The sequence below is a fragment of the Nerophis ophidion genome, linkage group LG06 (assembly GCF_033978795.1).
Source record: "Nerophis ophidion isolate RoL-2023_Sa linkage group LG06, RoL_Noph_v1.0, whole genome shotgun sequence".
Classification (NCBI taxonomy): domain Eukaryota; kingdom Metazoa; phylum Chordata; class Actinopteri; order Syngnathiformes; family Syngnathidae; genus Nerophis; species Nerophis ophidion.
The window spans coordinates 7237128-7261896 of NC_084616.1; the positions used below are offsets into that span (position 1 = coordinate 7237128).

The 24769-nt window shown below is 42.2% G+C and overlaps 1 protein-coding gene across 2 annotated transcripts in view; it reads right to left on the bottom strand.

Annotated features, from left to right (window-relative positions):
* The window catches only part of LOC133554132 (uncharacterized), a 51418-nt gene that overhangs the window by 22785 nt on the left and 3864 nt on the right, over positions 1 to 24769 (bottom strand). For both annotated transcript variants that reach the window (XM_061902544.1, XM_061902543.1), the window contains exons 2-18: positions 22005 to 23348; positions 21784 to 21936; positions 18161 to 18259; positions 17780 to 17987; positions 17663 to 17704; positions 15535 to 15635; positions 15315 to 15461; positions 12033 to 12140; positions 11810 to 11951; positions 11093 to 11752; positions 9719 to 9763; positions 6434 to 6513; positions 6211 to 6323; positions 5966 to 6149; positions 2676 to 2760; positions 2454 to 2599; positions 2304 to 2394 (exon numbers count right to left, since the gene is read on the bottom strand). In XM_061902544.1, coding sequence (XP_061758528.1) covers positions 2304 to 2394; positions 2454 to 2599; positions 2676 to 2760; positions 5966 to 6149; positions 6211 to 6323; positions 6434 to 6513; positions 9719 to 9763; positions 11093 to 11752; positions 11810 to 11951; positions 12033 to 12140; positions 15315 to 15461; positions 15535 to 15635; positions 17663 to 17704; positions 17780 to 17987; positions 18161 to 18259; positions 21784 to 21936; positions 22005 to 23348 — 3748 coding nt within the window. The remainder of the gene's footprint in view (positions 1 to 2303; positions 2395 to 2453; positions 2600 to 2675; positions 2761 to 5965; positions 6150 to 6210; positions 6324 to 6433; positions 6514 to 9718; positions 9764 to 11092; positions 11753 to 11809; positions 11952 to 12032; positions 12141 to 15314; positions 15462 to 15534; positions 15636 to 17662; positions 17705 to 17779; positions 17988 to 18160; positions 18260 to 21783; positions 21937 to 22004; positions 23349 to 24769) is intronic.

Consider the following 24769-nt stretch of genomic DNA (forward strand, 5'->3'; position numbering starts at 1 on the left):
CTTTTTTTTTGTTGCAAATAATAATTAACTTAGAATTTCATGGCTGCAACACGTGCCAAAGTAGTTGGGAAAGGGCATGTTCACCACTGTGTTACATCACCTTTTCTTTTAACAACACTCAAACGTTTGGGAACTGAGGAAACTAATTCTTGAAGCTTTGAAAGTGGAATTCTTTCCCATTCTTGGCCCATGATACATGTTAACTTTTAGCATGCTGGCATAATAACTTTAACATGCTAACATTTTTTTTGCTAAATTTCCAGCCCAGAGTCATATAAATTGTTGCATGACACATGCTAACTGTTAGCATGCTAAGATGAGCATTTTAGCCATTTTTACACCTTTACAGTCAATACACTTGGTACATGATCTACAAACCCTGTTTCCATATGAGTTGGGAAATTGTGTTAGATGTAAATATAAACGGAATACAATTATTTGCAAATCCTTTTCAACACATATTCAGTTGAATATGCTACAAAGACAACATATTTGATGTTCAAACTCATAAACTTTTTTTTTGTTGCAAATAATAATTAACTTAGAATTTCATGGCTGCAACACGTGCCAAAGTAGTTGGGAAAGGGCATGTTCACCACTGTGTTACATCACCTTTTCTTTTAACAACACTCAAACGTTTGGGAACTGAGGAAACTAATTGTTGAAGCTTTGAAAGTGGAATTCTTTCCCATTCTTGGCCCTTTGATACATGTTAACTGTTAGCATGCTGGCATAATAACTTTAACATGCTAACATTTTTTTTGCTAAATTTCCAGCCCAGAGTCATATAAATTGTTGCATGACACATGCTAACTGTTAGCATGCTAAGATTAGCATTTTAGCCATTTTTACACCTTTACAGTCAATACACTTGGTACATGATCTACAAACCCCGTTTCCATATGAGTTGGGAAATTGCGTTAGATGTAAATATAAACGGAATACAATTATTTGCAAATCCTTTTCAACACATATTCAGTTGAATATGCTACAAAGACAACATATTTGATGTTCAAACTCATAAACTTTTTTTTTGTTGCAAATAATAATTAACTTAGAATTTCATGGCTGCAACACGTGCCAAAGTAGTTGGGAAAGGGCATGTTCACCACTGTGTTACATCACCTTTTCTTTTAACAACACTCAATAAACGTTTGGGAACTGAGGAAACTAATTGTTGAAGCTTTGAAAGTGGAATTCTTTCCCATTCTTGGCCCATGATACATGTTAACTGTTAGCATGCTGGCATAATAACTTTAACATGCTAACATTTTTTTTGCTAAATTTGCAGCCCAGAGTCATATAAATTGTTGCATGACACATGCTAACTGTTAGCATGCCAAGATTAGCATTTTAGCCATTTTTACACCTTTACAGTCAATACACTTGGTACATGATCTACAAACCCCGTTTCCATATGAGTTGGGAAATTGTGTTAGATGTAAATATAAACGGAATACAATAATTTGCAAATCCTTTGCAACCCATATTCAGTTGAATATGCTACAAAGACAACATATTTGATGTTCGAACTCATAAACTTTTTTTTTGTTGCAAATAATAATTAACTTAGAATTTCATGGCTGCAACACGTGCCAAAGTAGTTGGGAAAGGGCATGTTCACCACTGTGTTACATCACCTTTTCTTTTAAAGGAAACTAATTGTTGAAGCTTTGAAAGTGGAATTCTTTCCCATTCTTGGCCCATGATACATGTTAACTGTTAGCATGCTGGCATAATAACTTTAACATGCTAACATTTTTTTTGCTAAATTTGCAGCCCAGAGTCATATAAATTGTTGCACGACACATGCTAACTGTTAGCATGCAAAGTCTTTTTGACATTTTCGCTGTCAAACTTGGTACGTGACACATGCTAACTGTTAGCAGGCTAGCTTTCCTAGCTAATTTTGCATGCGTACGCCTCAGTCGTGCCACTCGCTACTTGTGGCATCACAGGTGTCGGCATGGTAATGTTAGCGCAGACAGAGTTTACACGCAACTGCACAGTTTGCAGCACTTTTCAATTGCTCACGCATTTACCATGAATTCATTAACGTGGACCCCGACTTAAACAAGTTGAAAAACTAATTTGGGTGCTACCATTTAGTGGTCAATTGTACGGAATATGTACTAAACTGTGCAATCTACTAATAAAAGTATCAAAAAAACAGGCATATAGGTGAAGCCCACCAATAGCACACGCTATTGTGATGTTAGCCAACTGAAGTGGAGCGCCTGCCTTTGGGACAAGGAGGACATCTTGAAGAAAGAAAAGATACCGCGTGCCAATCAATCACCAACCGTAGATTCCTTTGCGGATGGGGTTGACGATGGAGAGGTCGTTACAGGGGCTTCCACCGATCAGCAGGTCAAAGGGACCCCACTCCTGGATCTGGAAGTGACAGGTGATGAAGTGCGTCCTCCAACAATACTTCATGGCGTGCGTCTCACCAGCTCCTTGGAGATGTTGCGGGTGTCTCCAACTTGGTTGATCCTCCCCTCGTGGTTGACCAGCGTGACGGCCAGGGAGTCCTCGCAAATCTCGGAGGCGACGTAAGTCTGGATTTTAAAGCCCAGGTCCTTCAGCACCAGGTAGCCTGCGGGGTGACCACGGACCACAGACTTGAAGCCACACCCCCGACAATGCACGCCGCCATTTGTGTGCGGGCTGACCTGTGGCGATGCCGTCAAAGAGCGAGAGAACTCGGATGGGTCTGCGTTGGTTGGCGGGGATGGAGGGGTAGACACGGTGGGGCTCCTGGACAAGGTCAGAGGTCAGAGGTGAAGATGGAAAGTGAAGAGATGGTGTCACGGCGTGATGGCTAGAGCGGCCGTGCCAGGAACCTCAGGGTCCTGTGAGGTGACGCTGGCTGCGGCCACATCATTAAGAAAAAACGACCGACAGAAAGACTTTGTATTTCGACAATCTCTCGCACCGTAGCTGATGTTTGCTAAAGACTTGGGGTGATGGGTGCAGCGACACTTTGCATCTCAAACAATGACTTTCTAATGGGCCACACTGACAGGCTTAAGGGCCCACATGTGGCCCCCGGGCATTAATGGCCCGCATGTGGCCCCCGGGCCTGCATTACTTTGTCCAGCTCTGATCTAAAGGGAGGAACGAGGAGTTGCTTTTAGGAGGTTTTCTACAAGGGTTTTCCATCAAGTTGTCTAAATGCATACTCATGTTTTGTGGCTTCAGGTTGATACTTTATTACTATCATATTATATATAGCAGGTACTTTATTACTATTATATTATATATAGAGTACTTAATTACTATCATATTATATATAGAGGGTACTTTATTACTATGATGTTATATATAGAGGGTATTTTATTACTATGATATCATATGTAAAGGGTACTTTATTACTATGATATTATATATAGAGGGTACTTTATTACTATCATATTATATATAGTAGGTACTTTATTACTATTATATTTATATAGAGGGTACTTTATTACTATGGTATCATATGTAAAGGGTACTTTATTACTATGATATTATATGTAGAGGGTACTTTATTGCTATCATATTATATGTAAAGGGTACTTTATCACTATATTATGTATAGAGGGTATTTTATTACTATATCATATATAGCAGGTACTTTATCACTATGATATCATATGTAAAGGGTACTTTATTGCTATCATATTATATATAGTAGGTACTTTATTACTATTACATTTATATAAAGGGTACTTTATTACTATCATATTATATGTAAAGGGTACTTTATCACTATATTATATGTAGAGGGTATTTTATCACTATGATATCATATGTAAAGGGTACTTTATTACTATGATATTATATATAGAGGGTACTTTATTACTATCATATTATATATAGTAGGTACTTTTTTACTATTATATTTATATAGAGGGTACTTTATTACTATGGTATCATATGTAAAGGGTACTTTATTACTATGATATTATATGTAGAGGGTACTTTATTACTATCATATTATATGTAAAGGGTACTTTATCACTATATTATATATAGAGGGTATTTTATTACTATGATATCATATATAGCAGGTACTTTATCACTATGATATCATATGTAAAGGGTACTTTATTACTATGATATTATATATAGAGGGTACTTTATTACTATCATATTATATATAGTAGGTACTTTATTACTATTACATTTATATAAAGGGTACTTTATTACTATCATATTATATGTAAAGGGTACTTTATCACTATATTATATATAGAGGGTATTTTATTACTATGATATCATATATAGCAGGTACTTTATCACTATGATATCATATGTAAAGGATACTTTATTACTATGATATTATATATAGAGGGTACTTTATTACTATCATATTATATATAGTAGGTACTTTATTACTATTACATTTATATAAAGGGTATTTTATTACTATCATATTATATGTAAAGGGTACTTTATCACTATATTATATATAGAGGGTATTTTATTACTATGATATCATATATAGCAGGTACTTTATCACTATGATATCATATGTAAAGGGTACTTTATTACTACGATATTATATATAGAGGGTACTTTATTACTATCATATTATATATAGTAGGTACTTTATTACTATTACATTTATATAAAGGGTACTTTATTACTATGGTATCATATGTGAAGGGTACTTTATTACTATGATATTATATGTAGAGGGTACTTTATTAATATGATGTCTTATATAGCAGGTACTTTTTTACTATGATATTATATATAGAAGGCAGTTTATTACTATTATATTATATATAGTGTACTTTATTTGTATGATATTATATATAGCAGGTACTTTATCAATATCATAATATATATAGTGTACTGTATTACTTTAAAATGTATATATAGAGTGTACTTTATTAGTCGATATTATATATAGAGTGTACTTTATTAGTTTGATAGTATATATAGAGTATACTTTATTACTATGATATTATGTATAGCAGGTACTTTATTACTATGATATTATGTATAGCAGGTACTTTATTACTATGATATTATATAGAGTGTACTTTCTTAATATCATATTATATATAGAGGGTACTTTATTAGTGTGATATTATATATAGAGAGTACTACATTAGTTTGATAGAATATATAGAGTGTACTTTATTGGTTTGATATTATATATAGTGTACTTTATTAATATGGTATTATATATAGAGGGTACTATATTAGTTTGATAGTATATATAGAGTGTACTTTATTGGTTTGATATTATATATAGTGTACTTTATTAGTACGATATTATATATAGAGTGTACTTTATTAGTGTGATTGTATATATAGAGTGTACTTTATTAGTATGATATTATATATAGAGTGTACTTTATTACTATCATATTATATATAGAGGGTACTTTATTAGTGTGATATTATATATATAGAGGGAACTATAGCTATTCTATTGCTATTTTTATTTTTGTCACTGTGCTGATGAACTATGTCTCCTTTAATTGTCATTGCTTATTTATTCCCTAATGATACTGGACTGACACTTTGATTGATTTTGTACAATTCTCCATTTTGTGCACTTTCATTGTTGCAGATTGACTGATTAGGTCACAGCTGTGACTATATAAGGGCATCACTTCCTGCTCACCGACCAAGACATCTTTGTGTTTGCTAGAAGACAACTTCCAGAATGTTCTGTGTTTGCTAGTTTGTATGGAAATGATTAGAAGGACACCAGTGGGGCTTTTTCTTGAAGATTTGAGGAAATGACATAATGATCCGGATCACCGCCTGGATTCAGGATCTTCTCAAAGGATTATTTCCTATTAAGGAATGTTGCTTTTTCTAGTTGTCAGTGTTACCTTTGGTCTTATTCCTGTATTCTGCATTTCCTATTAAAGGAATGTTGTTAATTCTAGTTGTCATTGACACCTTTGGTCTTAATCCTGGACTATGTCTGCCGCTTTGAAAGAAAGTGCTGACTCACAAACTCCATGGCGCTGTTGTTGGCAAAGTACTGCTGGACTTGAATGCTCCAGTCCTCCCTGGGAATGAGGGCCCGGTGGGCCTGGTGGTCCTGGCACAGGTAGCAGATCCAGGGGTCCACGTCCTTGAGCGAGTCGAAGGTGCCGGCCCCGACCAGGATGTTGAGACAGTCTCCACAGTAGGACCTGGGAGACGAGCAGCGGGTGTATGAGCACGGGATCAAGTGGACGGAGGAAGTGGACGCACCTGCAGCAGCCGTCGTTGCCGCACAGGATGACCTCCATGCCGTAGCAGCAGATGGTGCAGTAGGACTGGTAGCCGTCCTCGTCGTAGCGATACAAGGTCTCTGTGAAGTTGTCCTGCACACCACAGTGGACTTGCTACAGCTGCTGACTCACACAATAGCCAGGTGCCGGGCAGGTGCCGGGCAGGTGCCGGGCAGGTGCCGGGCAGGTGCCAGGGTTCTTACCTTGCATGTCAAGCAGAGGCCTCCTTTGAACAGAGGATGGACCATGTCCACCTTCTCCTCGCCACAGCACAGACAGAAACCTGCACACACCAACAACACAACTCTCACATCCAGTCTGAAACCCTGTCTCCACACAGCCTTTAGATGTACTACATACTAGCTTTGTTTTACTACATACTACCTTTGTTTTACTACATACTAGCTTTGTTTTACTACATACTAGCTTTGTTTTACTACATACTAGCTTTGTTTTACTACATACTAGCTTTGTTTTACTGCATACTAGCTTTGTTTTACTGCATACTAGCTTTGTTTTACTGCATACTAGCTTTGTTTTACTGCATACTAGCTTTGTTTTACTACATACTACCTTTGTTTTACTATATACTACCTTTGTTTTACTACATACTAGCTTTGTTTTACTACATACTAGCTTTGTTTTCCTACATACTAGCTTTGTTTTACTACATACTAGCTTTGTTTTACTACATACTAGCTTTGTTTTACTACATACTAGCTTTGTTTTACTACATACTAGCTTTGTTTTACTGCATACTAGCTTTGTTTTACTGCATACTAGCTTTGTTTTACTGCATACTAGCTTTGTTTTACTGCATACTAGCTTTGTTTTACTACATACTACCTTTGTTTTACTATATACTACTTTTGTTTTACTACATACTAGCTTTGTTTTACTACATACTAGCTTTGTTTTCCTACATACTAGCTTTGTTTTACTGCATACTAGCTTTGTTTTACTACATACTAGCTTTGTTTTACTACATACTAGCTTTGTTTTACTGCATGCTAGCTTTGTTTTACTACATACTAGCTTTGTTTTACTACATACTAGCTTTGTTTTACTGCATACTAGCTTTGTTTTACTACATACTAACTTTGTTTTACTACATACTAGCTTTGTTTTACTGCATACTAGCTTTGTTTTACTGCATACTAGCTTTGTTTTACTACATACTAGCTTTGTTTTACTGCATACTAGCTTTGTTTTACTACATACTAGCTTTGTTTTACTGCATACTAGCTTTGTTTTACTACATACTAGCTTTGTTTTACTACATACTAGCTTTGTTTTACTGCATACTAGCTTTGTTTTACTACATACTAACTTTGTTTTACTGCATACTAGCTGTGTTTTACTACATACTAACTTTGTTTTACTGCATACTAGCTTTGTTTTACTGCATACTAGCTTTGTTTTACTGCATACTAGCTTTGTTTTACTGCATACTACCTTTGTTTTACTGCATACTAGCTTTGCTTTACTACATACTACCTTTGTTTTACTACATACTAGCTTTGTTTTACTACACACTACCTTTGTTTTACTACACACTAGCTTTGTTTTACTACATACTAGCTTTGTTTTACTACATACTAGCTTTGTTTTACTACATACTAGCTTTGTTTTACTGCATACTACCTTTGTTTTACTGCATACTAGCTTTGTTTTACTACATACTACCTTTGTTTCTACTACATACTAGCTTTATTTTACTACATACTAGCTTTGTTTTACTACATACTAGCTTTGTTTTACTGCATACTAGCTTTGTTTTACTGCATACTAGCTTTGTTTTACTGCATACTAACTTTGTTTTACTACATACTAGCTGTGTTTTACTACATACTAGCTTTGTTTTCCTACATACTAGCTTTGTTTTCCTACATACTAGCTTTGTTTTACTGCATACTAGCTTTGTTTTACTACATACTAGCTTTGTTTTACTACATACTAGCTTTGTTTTACTACATACTAGCTTGGTTTTACTACATACTACCTTTGTTTTACTACATACTAGCTTTGTTTTACTACATACTAGCTTTGTTTTACTACATACTAGCTTTGTTTTACTACATACTAGCTTTGTTTTACTGCATACTAGCTTTGTTTTACTACATACTAGCTTTGTTTTACTACATACTAGCTTTGTTTTACTACATACTAGCTTTGTTTTACTACATACTAGCTTTGTTTTACTACATACTACCTTTGTTTTACTGCATACTAGCTTTTTTTTACTACATACTAGCTTTGTTTTACTACACACTAGCTTTGTTTTACTGCATACTAGCTTTGTTTTACTGCATACTAGCTTTGTTTTACTGCATACTAGCTTTGATTTACTACATACTAGCTTTGTTTTACTGCATAATAGCTTTGTTTTACTACATACTAGCATTGTTTACTATACACTAGGTTTGTTTTACTATATACTAGGTTTGATTTACTACATAATAGCTTTGTTTACTATATACTACATTGCTTTATTACATACTATGTTTGTTTTAGTACATACTAGGTTTCTTTTACTATATACTAGCTTTGTTTTACTATATACTAGGTTTGTTTTACTATATACTAGCTTTGTTTTATGATATACTAGGTTTGTTTTACTACATACTAGGTTTGTTTTACTGCATACTAACTTAGTTTTACTACATACTAGGTTTGTTTTACTACATACTAGGTTTGTTTTACTGTATATTAGGTTTGTTTTACTATATACTAAGTTTGTTTTACAACATACTAGCTTTGTTTTACTACATACTAGCTTTGTTTTACTATATACTTGCTTTGTTGTACTACATACTAGGTTTGTTGTACTACATACTAGGTTTGTTTTACTTTATACTAGGTTTGTTGTACTACATACTAGGTTTGTTTTACTATATACTAGCTTTGTTGTACTACATACTAGGTTTGTTGTACTACATACTAGGTTTGTTTTACTTTATACTAGGTTTGCTGTACTACATACTGGGTTTGTTTTACTATATACTAGCTTTGTTGTACTACATACTAGGTTTGTTTTACTATATACTAGCTTTGTTGTACTACATACTAGGTTTGTTTTACTATATACTATGTTTGTTGTATTACATACTAGGTTTGTTTTACTATATACTAGGTTTGTTGTACTACATACTAGCTTTGTTGTAATACATACCAAGTAGTTACAGGATCATACATTGGTCATATTCAAAGTCCTCATGTGTCCAGGGATGTATTTTATGACTATATAAACATAATATACATTTAAAAAAAACGAAAATGATTTGGCGATGCTAAAAAATATCGATGTAATCATAGTAGTATAGACTAGATACGCTCTTGTACTTGGTATCATTACAGTGGATGTCAGGTGTAGATCCGGTACTTTCTAGAACCGGTCCTTTTTAGAGTTGGTATAGCACCGAATGAATCATTAGTATGGCGGTACTATACTAGTACCAGTATACCATACAACCCTACAACATACTGACCTTCAATGTCCAGATTTTTGTCCACGATTCTCCTAATGGTTTCCTCTGCACACACACACAAAAACACACAGTCATGAACCACATCAGTGATGTATGCAGATGTGACAGATGTGACTGACTTGTCTCAGTGCATGGTGATTTAAGCAGATGTGACAGATGTGACTGACTTGTGTGAGTGCATAAAGGTGATGTATGCAGATGTGACAGATGTGACTGACTTGTGTCAGTGCATGAAGGTGATTTAAGCAGATGTGACAGATGTGACTGACTTGTGTCAGTGCATGAAGGTGATGTATGCAGATGTGACAGACTTGTGTCAGTGCATGAAGGTGATTTAAGCAGATGTGACTGACTTGTGTGAGTGCATGAAGGTGATGTATGCAGATGTGACTGACTTGTGTCAGTGCATAAAGGTGATGTATGCAGATGTGACAGATGTGACTGACTTGTGTCAGTGCATGAAGGTGATGTATGCAGATGTGACAGATGTGACTGACTTGTGTCAGTGCATGAAGGTGATTTAAGCAGATGTGACAGATGTGACTGACTTGTGTCAGTGCATGAAGGTGATGTATGCAGATGTGACAGATGTGACAGACTTGTGTCAGTGCATGAAGGTGATGTATGCAGATGTGACAGATGTGACTGACTTGTGTCAGTGCATGAAGGTGATGTATGCAGATGTGACAGATGTGACTGACTTGTGTCAGTGCATGAAGGTGATGTATGCAGATGTGACTGACTTGTGTCAGTGCATAAAGGTGATGTATGCAGATGTGACAGATGTGACTGACTTGTGTCAGTGCATGAAGGTGATGTATGCAGATGTGACAGATGTGACTGACTTGTGTCAGTGCATGAAGGTGATGTATGCAGATGTGACTGACTTGTGTCAGTGCATAAAGGTGATGTATGCAGATGTGACAGATGTGACTGACTTGTGTCAGTGCATGAAGGTGATGTATGCAGATGTGACAGATGTGACTGACTTGTGTCAGTGCATGAAGGTGATTTAAGCAGATGTGACAGATGTGACTGACTTGTGTCAGTGCATGAAGGTGATGTATGCAGATGTGACAGATGTGACAGACTTGTGTCAGTGCATGAAGGTGATGTATGCAGATGTGACAGATGTGACTGACTTGTGTCAGTGCATGAAGGTGATGTATGCAGATGTGACAGATGTGACTGACTTGTGTCAGTGCATGAAGGTGATGTATGCAGATGTGACAGATGTGACTGACTTGTGTCAGTGCATGAAGGTGATGTATGCAGATGTGACAGATGTGACTGACTTGTGTCAGTGCATGAAGGTGATGTATGCAGATGTGACAGATGGGCTGCTTATGAATTATTTTGGAGGAGCAGGTTCACCTCTGAGCTTCTGGTCTGGCTGAGTGTAGATGGCGCTGTTGGACTGGTTGACCTTGTTGTAGTGGGTGAAAGACCTCTTACTGGGCCCACAGCCTGGCTTCTCCTCCGACGTGCCCGCCCCAACTCGCTTTTTGGAGCCGGGGCTCTCTTTGGAGAGGAGCTTCTTGCGCTTTGCTGCACTCTTGGGGGTGGACTTGTCCCTGGGGTCGTGTGACAGTTTGGGGGTGGACTTGTCCCTGGAGTCATGTGACAGTTTGGGGGTGGACTTGTCCCCGGGGTCATGTGACAGTTTGGGGGTAGACTTGTCCCTGGAGTCATGTGACAGTTTGGGGTTAGACTTGTCCCTGGAGTCATGTGACAGTTTGGGGGTGGACTTGTCCCCGGGGTCATGTGACAGTTTGGGGGTAGACTTGTCCCTGGAGTCATGTGACAGTTTTGGGGTGGACTTGTCCGCGGGGTCGTGTGACAGTTTGGGGGTGGACTTGTCCCCGGGGTCATGTGACAGTTTGCTGGTGGACTTGTCCCTGGGGTCATGTGACAGTTTGCTGAGGGAGATGCAGGCTTCCTTCATTTCCACCTCCATGTCCATCTTCACGCTGGCTCTTTGCTTTTTTCGTCCTCGTCTTCTGTGCTTCGGGAGGTGTGGTTCTTCCTTCCCGCCTGGACATTTGTATGGTCAGTCACTAAGAGGTCAGTGCAGCGATATTGACAAGGTACCGTTCTCAGAGGACGCAGGTTTGAATCCATCAGGTCCGGAGGGTAGAAAGCCTCCAACAGCCCAGGCCAACATCTTCTTCAACAGCCCATCTTTCTCACACGAGGATGAAGAGAAGGTCTTTTTACAGCGCCGAGCCGCCTCCTGGCGCACAGGAAGAGCAACGGGAGGTGAGAACTTGAAGACATATTTAAAAAAAAACCTACAGGTGGGACTCCAACACACCTGCAGACACGCCTCGATGGCGTTCCTGTAGGAGTTGAGGATGCTGAAGGATCTGGAGCAGAAGTTGTCGGAGAAGTCGGCAAAAGGCTTCAGCGTGTCCTCACTCACCTGGAAGCACACCACAAGGACCGGGACAGTCAAGTCCGGACACGTAAAGCCATCCACAAGTTAACATAGGGCAGGTTCCATAGATCAGTGGGTCTCAAACTTGTTTCCACCTCAGAAAACACGGTTAAAATACAGTAGCGATGTAGGTCTAAAAAATCATTAATAACAAGCATAAGGTTCACTTGACAAGTACATCTAATATTTGTGTCTACTGTAGCATTGCACACAGTTTGAACAGTAACACTGTGTTTGAATTTTTAATAAAGTGATTATTGGGCGTACCACTAGTGGTACACATACCACTGTATGAATATCCCTGACATAGAGCACATGGCGAGCTAGCGGTGGATGGTGGAGGGTGTGTCTGTCAGTGGATGGTGGAGGGTGTGTCAGTGGATGGTGGATGGTGTGTCTGTCAGTGGATGGTGGAGGGTGTGTCAGTGGATGGTGGAGGGTGTGTCAGTGAATGGTGGAGGGTGAGTCAGTGGATGGTGGAGGGTGAGTCAGTGGATGGTGGAGGGTGTGTCAGTGGATGGTGGAGGGTGTGTCAGTGGATGGTGGAGGGTGTGTCAGTGGATGGTGGAGGGTGTGTCAGTGGATGGTGGAGGGTGTGTCAGTGGGTGGTGGAGGGTGTGTCAGTGGATGGTGGAGGGTGTGGCAGTGGATGGTGTGTCAGTGGATGGCGGAGGGCGTGTCAGTGGATGGTGGAGGGTGTGTCAGTGGATGGTGTGTCAGTGGATGGCGCAGGGCGTGTCAGTGGATGGTGGAGGGTGTGTCAGTGGATGGTGTGTCAGTGGATGGCGGAGGGCGTGTCAGTGGACAGCGGAGGGCGTGTCAGTGGATGGTGGAGGGTGTGTCAGTGGATGGTGTGTCAGTGGATGGTGTGTCAGTGGATGGCGGAGGGCGTGTCAGTGGACAGCGGAGGGCGTGTCAGTGGATGGTGGAGGGTGTGGCAGTGAATGGTGGAGGGTGAGTCAGTGGGTGGTGGAGGGTGTGTCAGTGGATGGTGGAGGGTGTGTCAGTGGATGGTGGAGGGTGTGTCAGTGGGTGGTGGAGGGCGTGTCAGTGGATGGTGGAGGGTGTGTCAGTGGATGGTGGAGGGTGTGGCAGTGAATGGTGGAGGGTGAGTCAGTGGGTGGTGGAGGGTGTGTCAGTGGATGGTGGAGGGTGTGTCAGTGGATGGTGGAGGGTGTGTCAGTGGGTGGTGGAGGGCGTGTCAGTGGATGGTGGAGGGTGTGTCAGTGGATGGTGGAGGGCGTGTCAGTGGATGGTGGAGGGCGTGTCAGTGGATGGTGGAGGGTGTGTCAGTGGATGGTGGAGGGCGTGTCAGTGGATGGTGGAGGGTGTGTCAGTGGATGGTGGAGGGTGTGTCAGTGGATGGCGGAGGGCGTGTCAGTGGATGGTGGAGGGCGTGTCAGTGGATGGTGGAGGGTGTGTCAGTGGATGGCGGAGGGCGTGTCAGTGGATGGTGGAGGGTGTGGCAGTGAATGGTGGAGGGTGAGTCAGTGGGTGGTGGAGGGTGTGTCAGTGGATGGTGGAGGGTGTGTCAGTGGATGGTGGAGGGTGTGTCAGTGGATGGTGGAGGGTGAGTCAGTGGATGGTGGAGGGTGTGTCAGTGGATGGCGGAGGGCGTGTCAGTGGATGGTGGAGGGTGTGTCAGTGGATGGTGGAGGGCGTGTCAGTGGATGGTGGAGGGTGTGTCAGTGGATGGTGGAGGGCGTGTCAGTGGATGGTGGAGGGTGTGTCAGTGGATGGTGGAGGGTGTGTCAGTGGATGGCGGAGGGCGTGTCAGTGGATGGTGGAGGGCGTGTCAGTGGATGGTGGAGGGTGTGTCAGTGGATGGCGGAGGGCGTGTCAGTGGATGGTGGAGGGTGTGGCAGTGAATGGTGGAGGGTGAGTCAGTGGGTGGTGGAGGGTGTGTCAGTGGATGGTGGAGGGTGTGTCAGTGGATGGTGGAGGGTGTGTCAGTGGATGGTGGAGGGTGAGTCAGTGGATGGTGGAGGGTGTGTCAGTGGATGGCGGAGGGCGTGTCAGTGGATGGTGGAGGGTGTGTCAGTGGATCGCGGAGGGCGTGTCAGTGGATGGCGGAGGGCGTGTCAGTGGATGGTGGAGGGTGTGTCAGTGGATGGCGGAGGGCGTGTCAGTGGATGGTGGAGGGTGTGTCAGTGGATCGCGCAGGGCGTGTCAGTGGATGGCGGAGGGCGTGTCAGTGGATGGTGGAGGGTGTGTCAGTGGATGGCGGAGGACGTGTCAGTGGATGGTGTGTCAGTCCATCACCAGCCAGGCATTAAAAAAATAGAGCTAAAAATTATGGATAGTCAATCTTCACCGAGACGTGACTTTGGTCACGTGATTGGCATTCACGGCACCCGAGGGTCTTGTCAGATGACGCTGGCTGCTGCCACATCATTATTAACAAAAAACGACCGTCAGGAAGGCGAGAAATACTTTTTATTTCAACAGACTCTCCCGCCGTAGAGGCTGTCAAAACTCTAAAAGCCGACCGCACAGGTCCTGTCTTCACAATAAAACCGCTGCTCCACCATTAAACACCTTTCACTTGTTAACCTCTCTTTCATAAATAAATGAGTATAAATGATACATATGAATGATCTAGTGGTCAAGTGAAAAGTGCTTTATGGCACTTTCACCAAGCCTTTCATTTTGGACAACACCACAATAATATCGTGGCGTGAGATTATGATACAGTTACACCTCTAGTGTCCTCTCTACTTCTCCTTGATCACTTGCTGGGTCATGTGACTCACCTGACAAAACATGCTGGGTCATGTGACATGTGACTCACCTGACAAAACATGCTGGGTCATGTGACATGTGACTCACCTGACAAAACATGCTGGGTCATGTGACTCATGTGACTCACCTGACAAAAAATGCTGGGTCATGTGACTCACCTGACAAAACATGCTGGGTCATGTGACATGTGACTCACCTGACAAAACATGCTGGGTCATGTGACATGTGACTCACCTGACAAAACATGCTGGATCATGTGACATGTGACTCACCTGACAAAACATGCTGGGTCATGTGACTCACCTGACAAAACATGCTGGGTCATGTGACATGTGAGTCACCTGACAAAACATGCTGGGTCATGTGACATGTGACTCACCTGACAAAACATGCAGGGTCATGTGACATGTGACTCACCTGACAAAACATGCTGCATCCGTACCACAGCACCATCTTCTTGTTGGCCAGGTCCTGTTTGGACTGACAGGACAGGACCACTGCAGGCCATGGAGCGTGACTCTCCAGCTCCCCCCAGACCAGCTCACCTGCCTCGATACGCCACTCCTGCACGCACACACACACGCACACACATTAAGTACCCATGCACGTGCTACCATGTGGAGGTGAAAGATCTTACGCTGGCTAGTCTGGTCCAGCTCGTGGACTTGACGTCAGAGATGTCGGGGGTCTTGACATCGTCGTCCTCGCTGTTTATCTCGTATACAAACTCTGCCAAAGCTGCAGCACATGAACATTTAGACAGAAAGCAGAGATGCAGTACCCGACACAACCTTGAGGAGATGCTCCTCTGTCCATTCATCATGTAGCTGTTGTGTTATTTTTTTGTGGTTAGGATTCCCATCGATTCCCGACTTTAACCCACTACTTTTTTCCCTACGCTTTAAAGCCTGCGGCTAATTTATGCGATTTTCTTCGCTGACGGCCAGAATGCAAAGTTTTCATCAAACACATGCAAATTGTTTGTTCTTGGGTGCCACCTTTAGGATGAGTTTGCTCACTGCAGGTGCTGCTGGGTGAAGTGTGTTCTTCTGTTTAAAACTAATTGTCCATAGCGTTTCTACTCGTACGGATCCTTCATTCGTCACCCTAAAGCAACTTTTGTAAGTGTTACAATATAACTAATATAACTTTACTTACTAAACTGTCCACGTGTGACAGTTTTCATGCATATTTGTATGTGCTGTCGTAATGTCACAAAGCTAGCGGCATAAGCTAATATGCTAACAGGTTTACGAGTGTCTGTGTTAGCTTTAATAACTTACAATAATCATGAATGCTGGCGTCATCACACTAATAACACTAATGACACATTTATATTCTTCCACCTGGCATTTCTTGTCCTTGTCATTTTTTATTCCATCCATTTCTACCGCTTATTCCCTGGACAAGTCGCCACCTCATCGCAGCATATTTAATTCCGTTTTTTGAAACATTTCTAACTGCACTACTGAGCTGCAACCACCGAAGGCGCTGTTGAGTCCGTCTCAACTACATTTTGTGGCTTGAAGAAGAACGCCATGAGCTCTACCATTTTATTTGCGTTATATAGATTTGAAAATATCTATATGGAATAACGATTTTTGTTATTATAACAAATAACAATATGGTTGAATAAACCTTTATATTTAACAAATAAATACACTGTTATAATTTGTACTGAATGTTTATTAGGATTGTGTACATCCCTCATAATCCATTTGTACATTATCAGTTTTATTATGATTATAACCCATGTATTTTAATTTGTTTTTATTCTTGTTAAATAATGTGCATTTAAAGGAATAATTAATTATTGTAAATTATATTTAGTCAAATTCCCACTCCCAGATACAATAACAAATATAAGTATGTATAAATATATATGTATGTATATATATATATATATATATATATATATTATCCATCCATCCATTTTCTACCGCTTATTCCCTTTTGGGGTCGCGGGGGGCACTGGCGCCTATCTCAGCTACAATCGGGCGGAAGGTGGGGTACATCCTGGACAAGTCGCCACCTCATCGCAGTGCCAACACAGATAGACATATTTTTTTATATGTATTATATATAAAAAATATATAATATTTTAATACATATATATATATCTATCCATCCATTTTCTACCACTTATTCCCTTTTGGGGTCGCGGGGGGCACTGGCGCCTATCTCAGCTACAATCGGGCGGAAGGCGGGGTACACCCTGGACAAGTCGCCACCTCATCGCAGTGCCAACACAGATAGACATATTTTTTTATATGTATTATATATAAAAAGTATATAATAATTTGATACATATATATATATATATATATATATATATATATATATATATATATATATATATATATATATATATTAAAATTATAAAGGCAATAATATCTGTGATTGTGTGGTTGGTAGAGTGGCCGTGCCAGCAATTTCAGGGTTCCAGGTTCGATCCCCGCTTCTGCCATTCTAGTCACTGCCGTTGTGTCCTTGAGCAAGACACTTTACCCCCCTGCTCCCAGTGCCACCCACACAGGTTTAAATGTAACTTAGATATTGGGTTTCACAATGTAAAAGCGCTTTGAGTCACTCGAGAAAAAGCGCTATATAAATATGATTCACTTTTCCATTTCTAGTAGATTTCCAGAAAGTTTCCCTACTTTTTACAACCCCATTTTACTCCCTATGGACATTTATGGGCACCCTTGGGGAAATATCGCAGGCTTTGCAAACAACATGGACAGAGAACACGTGACTTGTCTTACCTGGGGAAGTTTTTTCTACTTCTTCTGAGCCGTCAAAGACATCTGAGAAAAGACAGGAGGACAAGGCAGCCGTATTAGTTCACCATGAAGTGTGTCATGAATCAAGAGAGGTCTCACCAGATGAATTGTCCGTGTCCGAGCCGTCCGTATCGCTTAAGTTCCACAGACTCTTTCCACGCTTCTTCTGTTTCTCTTGGGATCGAAGCCTGGTCAGGACTCGCGGTCCGCGGCGTGTTTGTGGACTCCTGCCCGGTGGAGGTGAAGTCAACTTAGATGCTTCCTCTGCGCTGCGGCTTTCAGACAGAAACCTGGCACTGGTGAAAACCTTTCAGGGAACAAACATAATGATCCATTGAAGGTGGCCCAGAGGAACATCCTAGCTCTTGTAAGTCCCGTGAGGCTACTGGTTATTTGCCTAATGTAGGCTTATTTCGAAAGGTTTGGAGGCAAACAGAAAAGCAGGTGTGACCGCGGATACACACTTACAATGTCACTCACCTGAACCAAAAGTGGTTTCAAATTCAGAGAGGTGGGCAGGGTCAGCAGGGTCAGCAGGAGGCGACGTAGCAGAGAACCTGGACTCATGGCGGCCAACGTCTACAACAGATCATGTGAGAGTCTTCTTTTTTAATCCATAGTCAGATAGTATTTTCCCATGTAGTGCGTCTTCTCGTGACCTCCTTGCTTCTATCTTATGTCCGCTAGTAAACTCTTTATTTTGTCTTAAGGGCTTCTGTTGGTCGGCTCCCAGAGCTGTTTTAGCCAGTTCCTTTTCTCTTTTGAAGAAGCAGCCGCACTCTTTTCTGGGCGGGAGGGGCTGTTTTTGCTCTACATAAGCTGACTCTTTTTGTTTTGGATTTAGAGTTGGCTTGCTGATGCTATTGGCGCTTTATAAGGGCTGGTCTCCTGAAACTTCAGTAAAAGGTGGTAGTTCTGTCTCTGGGGTCCTTTTTACTCAACATATATGTCATATAAAAGAATTTGGGATTGACCAGTGTGTTTTATTCCCTGAGAGGAAGATTGGTCGCACGTAACAATAACAACTCTGAAACTTTTCATTTCATGAATGCGGCCCTATACTTTTGTCCATATCACAAAAATCAGGGGTGTAAAATGTGGCCCATTTTAAAAAAATACTACAAAAAAAAAGAAATGCAAGTGCAAAGAGGTATACTGTAACAATAGTGACACAAAGTAGGCAGTATTTACTTTAAAACAGTCATTGCTCCAATAAAATAAACACTTATAATTGATGGATGGATCTTAAATTGATCTATACATTTAAACGTTGATAGTAAATAAAGAATATATTTGTATAAGACTCATTTTTTACCAGGAAATATTCAACAAAATTGTTTTGGGGGCCACATTTCCAGAAAACAAAGGACTGGGCGGTTGGAGGCCTGACTTCTCCCTTCACTATTAGTTTTATTATATTCTTGGGAACCAGCATCCTCTACAGTAGACGTTTGGCTTTGGTCCATTTATCTAGAAAGAGTTACAGGAGCGCTCTACGGTTTTTAAGGACCTTCTGCAAAAAAAAAAAACAACCTTGTATTTTTTAAGAATCCGCTTCAACAATGTGGGTCAATGTGGGTCCCAAAAGCCCAAATGATAAAAAAGAGAGGACCTGAAATGGAACCTTGAGGAACACCTCTAGAATAAGTAAAGAAGTGGAACAAATGACTACCGACGGCACCTTAAGTAAAGGAGCAACACCGTAGTTGAATAACTGTAGCTGCCAAAGAGCAGAAGACTTAAATGGGTGCCTTGAGGAACCCCTCGGTTGTGCAAATCCCAAATTTGGACCCCCTTTGTTTGCTGGCAGGATTAAAATGTCACTGCAAGGATCTGCCGATGTTCCTCTTTACTACAAGGGCACTCCGCTGATTTTAGTCATTTTCTGCAAAAACAACTATGTTTTAAAATGAACTCGGAGGCCGGTGTGGTGTCATTCCTGGGCCCTGCCCTCAGACCTTTCGCGGGATTTGATTTAAACGGTCATTGCTCAAGAAATAATAATGAACCAAGAGCAATGTTGTCATGAATGATTTGCCTATCTATTGCTCCAGTTATTTCACATCAAATATTCCACTTTAAAAACATTTTTTGGGGAAAATATTGCAGATTTTGTTTTTTCAATCCCTGTGGGACCAAAAACCTGACATTTACTAACTTGACCCATGAGGGGTCCAAAGCATTGGACTCAATAGAGAATGGTCTTCTATTAGACCCCTTTTGTCACACCTGGTTGAAGTCTGGTCTGGTTTTCATCTGGTGTCATGTTGTTTTTTAATTTCCCGTTTTATTTTGAAATGCTGACTCTCCCTCTTGTTTCAGATCACTTCTGATTGGCTGATTGTGTCCACCTGTGTCGTCCTCATTCTGTCCTGTGCCAGAGTGATTTCCTATCTTTTTGTGCATACCTCCAGCGTTCCATGTCTACAGCCATTGCCACGTTTTTGTACCTTTTTTCACCCACGGGAGATTTGTTTGTAAACCTTTTGTCAGGTAAGATTAGTTCTAAGCGTTGCCTCCGTTGGAGCGCCTTTTGTTATATTTTGCATGTTGTATTCTTATCCCATTTTTTCCCTCCGCAGCCGGAGCGTTTTGAGCTTATTGAGATTTTTTGTTAGTCTAGAGCAGGGGTGCCCATTACGTCGATCGCGAGCTACCAGTCGACCGCGGGGGGTGTGTCGGTCGATATCCAGCCAGGCTTTTAAAAAAAATAGACCTAAAAATTAGTGATCATCAATCTTCACCAAGACGTCACTTAAATTACATTCACGGTACCGGAGGGTCTTGTGAGATGACGCTGGCTGCTGCAAGATCATTATTATTAAAAATGACCGAGAGGAAGGCGAGAAACACTTTTTATTTCAACAGACTCTCGCGCCGTACCTTCCGTCAAAACTCTAAAGGCCGACTGCACATTTCCTACCTTCACAATAAAAGCCCTGCTTCATGCTGCCTGCGCTAACTAAATACAGAGTCTCGGGAAACTGGCGTGCACAAGCGATCCCTCAGAAAGCTGGCCTGCACGCCAGCTTTCCGAGACTCTTATTTTGTTAGCGCAGGCAGCATGAAGCAGGGCTTTTATTGTGAAGATAGGAAATGTGCAGTCGGCCTTTAGAGTTTTGACGGAAGGGACGGCGCGAAAGTCTGTTGAAATAAAAAAGTGTTTCTCGCCTTCCTCTCTGTCATTTTTTCATAATAATGAACTGGCAGCAGCCAGCGTCATCTCACAAGACCCTCGGGTGCCGTGAATGTCAATCAAGCAAGCTACGGAATTTGCCGCCAATGTTTTTCTTGTAAAGTGTATGGAAGCTGGATGAATTAGATGCCAAAAACCAACCACTTTCATGTGGTATTGTACAGAAAGGACAACTTTTTTTCTCCTCCATTTGAAAATGTTGGCGTTATCATCATTACTGTCTGATTCCAATCAATGCAAGTCATCAGAATCAGGTAATACACCAACTTATATTCTTGTCTTTGTGAAAGAAAGACATCTATATGTGTTACACATGCTTGTATTATCATTAAACACATTTAACTTGTTTACAAAAATGTCTCTTTCATAAATAAATAAATATAAATGATATATATAAATGAGGTAGATCCCCTCGAGTTGGTCAATTGAAAAGTAGCTCGCCTGCAGAAAAAGTGTGGGCACCCCTGGTCTAGAGGTCAGGTAAGCTCTGTTTTGATAGCCTGTTTAGTTTCTTCCTTTTTGGACCCTTTCCCTTGTTGGAATAAATATTTGTTTCCAAAACTCCTGCATCTGTGTCCAGAGTCCTATTCGGGTCGTGGCTCCTCTGCATTTTTACAATGGTCCCCTGGTGGTCAATGTTCATGAATTTGGTGTGTGAAGTGTGCATGACAAGTGGTCAAACATAGGTACTGCAGCGTGTGTATTCAATCAATCACTCAATCAAAGTTTACTTATATAGCCCAAAATCACAAGTGTCTCAAAGGGCTGCACAAGCCACGACGATATCCTGGGCTCAGATCCCACATCAGGGCGGGAAAAAACTCCACCCAATGCGATGACAGTGAGAAACCTTGGTGTCGGTCCCCACTAGGTCGTACTTTACGTGTGTGTGTGTGTGTGGTCTTACATTGGTCCAGCAGTGAGCAGCTCCTCTGCCGCCATGCTTCTTCAGCGACTTGATCAAAGCGGGAATGTCTTCCTCCAGCCGCCGCGCATCAGCCGAACCAGCCTCAAACAGACCCAACTCCGCCCCCAGATCTGACATCATGGGACCTGACAACTGCGAGGGAAGGCGGGAGGTGAGTGCCCTGAAAGGTGCCTAATGATAAAATGTGCGAGAAGTCTTACGTGGATGTCTTTGGGACATTGGTGTACTGATTGGATGTTACTCAGCATGGCGCCTCCAAAGCGCTGAGGGAGGTTCTGGGTGAAACTTTCCAGTACGGCCGTGTAGAAGCCCATCACGTTCTTCAGGAAGTTGAGTCGCTCGTCTTTTCCCAGGTTCACAGCCAGCAGGCAGTCGCGAGCGGCGCCGCCGAAGGTGACCTCGGCCGCGGGAAGCCGCTCCGCCTCGTCTAACAGGAGTGTCCGGTCGGGCCTTTTGATGAAGCGCGCGGCGGCGGGCGGACGGAGGAGGGCGACAGAGAAGGAGCGAAGCAGCTCGGAGGTCAGATGCAGCTCCGTGGCCACGTCCGCGCCGCCGCCTTCCTCGGCCAGATCCCGGAGGGGCTCCAGCGCCTCGGACAGGAAGAGGAAATACAGCTTGAATTCAGCGTCCTTCATCTGGGCTTTGACCTGCGTACCCCGAAACTGAAAATCCTGCGCCAGATCCTCCCAGCTGGCCGCAATCCTTTGGATGGAGCGGACGAGGAACAGGAAATGCTCTGAGATGGGAGTGCACGCGTGCACAGGAGGCTGAGCAAAGACCGCCTTGAGCACATCGCTGGCAGAGGAGCAGAGCAAGTAGTGCTCCTGGACGTCTCCCACAAAGTCCACCGCTCTCTTGAAGGAGCCCAGCAGCGCCATCAGGCAGGCTTTCCCCAGCATGTCAGGGAGTCTGCAAATAGAGACCACGGAGGGGACGAGGAACCTGACCGAACACTCCAGCGCCTCACAGTTGCTGTAGACAAAAGTCAGGTTGGACACGGCCGTCCCCAGCGTCTCCTTCAGCATCGCCGCCAAAACTTCCGAGATGAGGTGCGGCAGGACAGGGGCCACCTTCAGAGACCCCAGCACACGGACCACCTGAACCCCCCGGCTCTGGTCCAGGTAGCTTACCAAGACGAGGATGCCTTGTTCCACCTTCAGCTTCTTCAGATCAAAGAGGTAAAGACAGTACGGGGAGTGCAAGCACACCTGAGCCAGGTCTTTGACCCCAGCCGGGCTCCAGATGGCATCCAGGGGAAGGTCTGAGCTGAACCCCTGATCTTCACAGCGTGTCCTCATGAGGCTCAACACCGTCTCCGTGACGTGGAAACGGTCCTTGTCCACTCTGCTTTCCCGTTTGCCCTTACTCTTCACTCCACTCTTCTCCGTCACATCCATGATCTCATCTTCGTCGTCGGATATCATGATGACCACGTCGCCGTGTGGGCTGGTGGGCTTTTTTGTTACGATATGCTCTGACTTCACAGTGACTCCTGTAGTCGGGGGCGGAGCCTTCAGGGAACCCGTGGGAGAACAGGGACTGGCCTGCACAAACATCGCAAAAATCAATACATCCAACAATAAATACAAAAGAACTCGATAACTTCACCGTCATCTATAAATTGCTACGTGTGTTTGTTTTCAGGGTGCAAGAGGGTTCACTCCGCGGACCATTTATTCAACGAACGTAGTGTACGATCTTGTCGGCCGTCCACAATCTTTGTCTCGGCGGGAACATTAGAGTGCACACGCGGAATGCACCGACAAGAAAGCCTCGTTAGTGAAAAGCACCGCGAGGTAACAAAAATTAGGAGGAAAAAATATGATGTGCGGATCGACAACGAAATATCGATACCGAAGATACCAGATCATCAATTCCAAAATCAAAATATTTTGATACTTAAGGTATTTGAGATCATGTATATTTTTAACAGGAACTCATTGAAATGTGTCTAAACTAAAGTTGTAGGGTATACCAGTACTGGTTTAATATTGTGGGACTGAATCAAAAACGGTATTATACTGTTTGAAAAGTACCGGTTCACATTTTTTTAAATTATTTTAACGGGAATGACGGCGTGTCGTCACGTGGTGACATTGCTGGTTTTAGGAGCAGAGGAGCATGTTGGGCAGCGCACACACACAGAGTACTTACAAGCAGACACAGTGTATGGACAGAAAAGGGAGAATGGAAGCATTGTGGTGTAAAAAGTCAAGATAACACTGAAACACCCTCAGGAGGAGCTGCTTTAAGACATGGCTAGCTAGCTAGGGGCTAACATCCATCCACAGTGTTTTAGCTACTTCTAAATCACTAAACCTGGCCCAGCCCTATAGCTTCACAATAGGGCTGGGCGATATATCAATATACACGATATATCGCGGGTTTGTCTCTGTGCGATATAGAAAAAATGACTATATGGCGATATTGGAGTATACATGCTCACGCAGTTGCTTTTAGCTGCAGGCATTACACTACAGGCTTTTCCCACTCCTTCTTGTGTCTACTTCTTACATACGTCACATACGCATACGTCCTGGCGCAGCAGAGAGGTAGCAGCATGGGTAACCTCAGCTGTGATGCTAGCAGAGCCGTGCGAGTGGTAATACGAGAGAAAGAAGGTGCGAATGAAGGAATAAGTAATTCCGAAGAAAAACAACAGGGGCTCCATCGTCTGGCGGTGGTTTGGCTTCAAGTGGGAATACGTCAAACAGACAACCATAATAAGTCAAGCGTCGCTAAAAAAAAGTAGCATTACTGCTAATATGTAGCATCATTTGAAAAGTCACCTGCTATGCAATGAAGAGGGCTTACTCCGCATGTCAACATCTCCAATCAGTGCCACACGCCCACACCATCAAAATGCCAAGGCAAACGTTCCCACATCAACACCGTAAGTAAAAAATAGAATTTAATAACGTCCAGATGTATATCGTGTATCGCGATATGGCCTAAAAATATCACA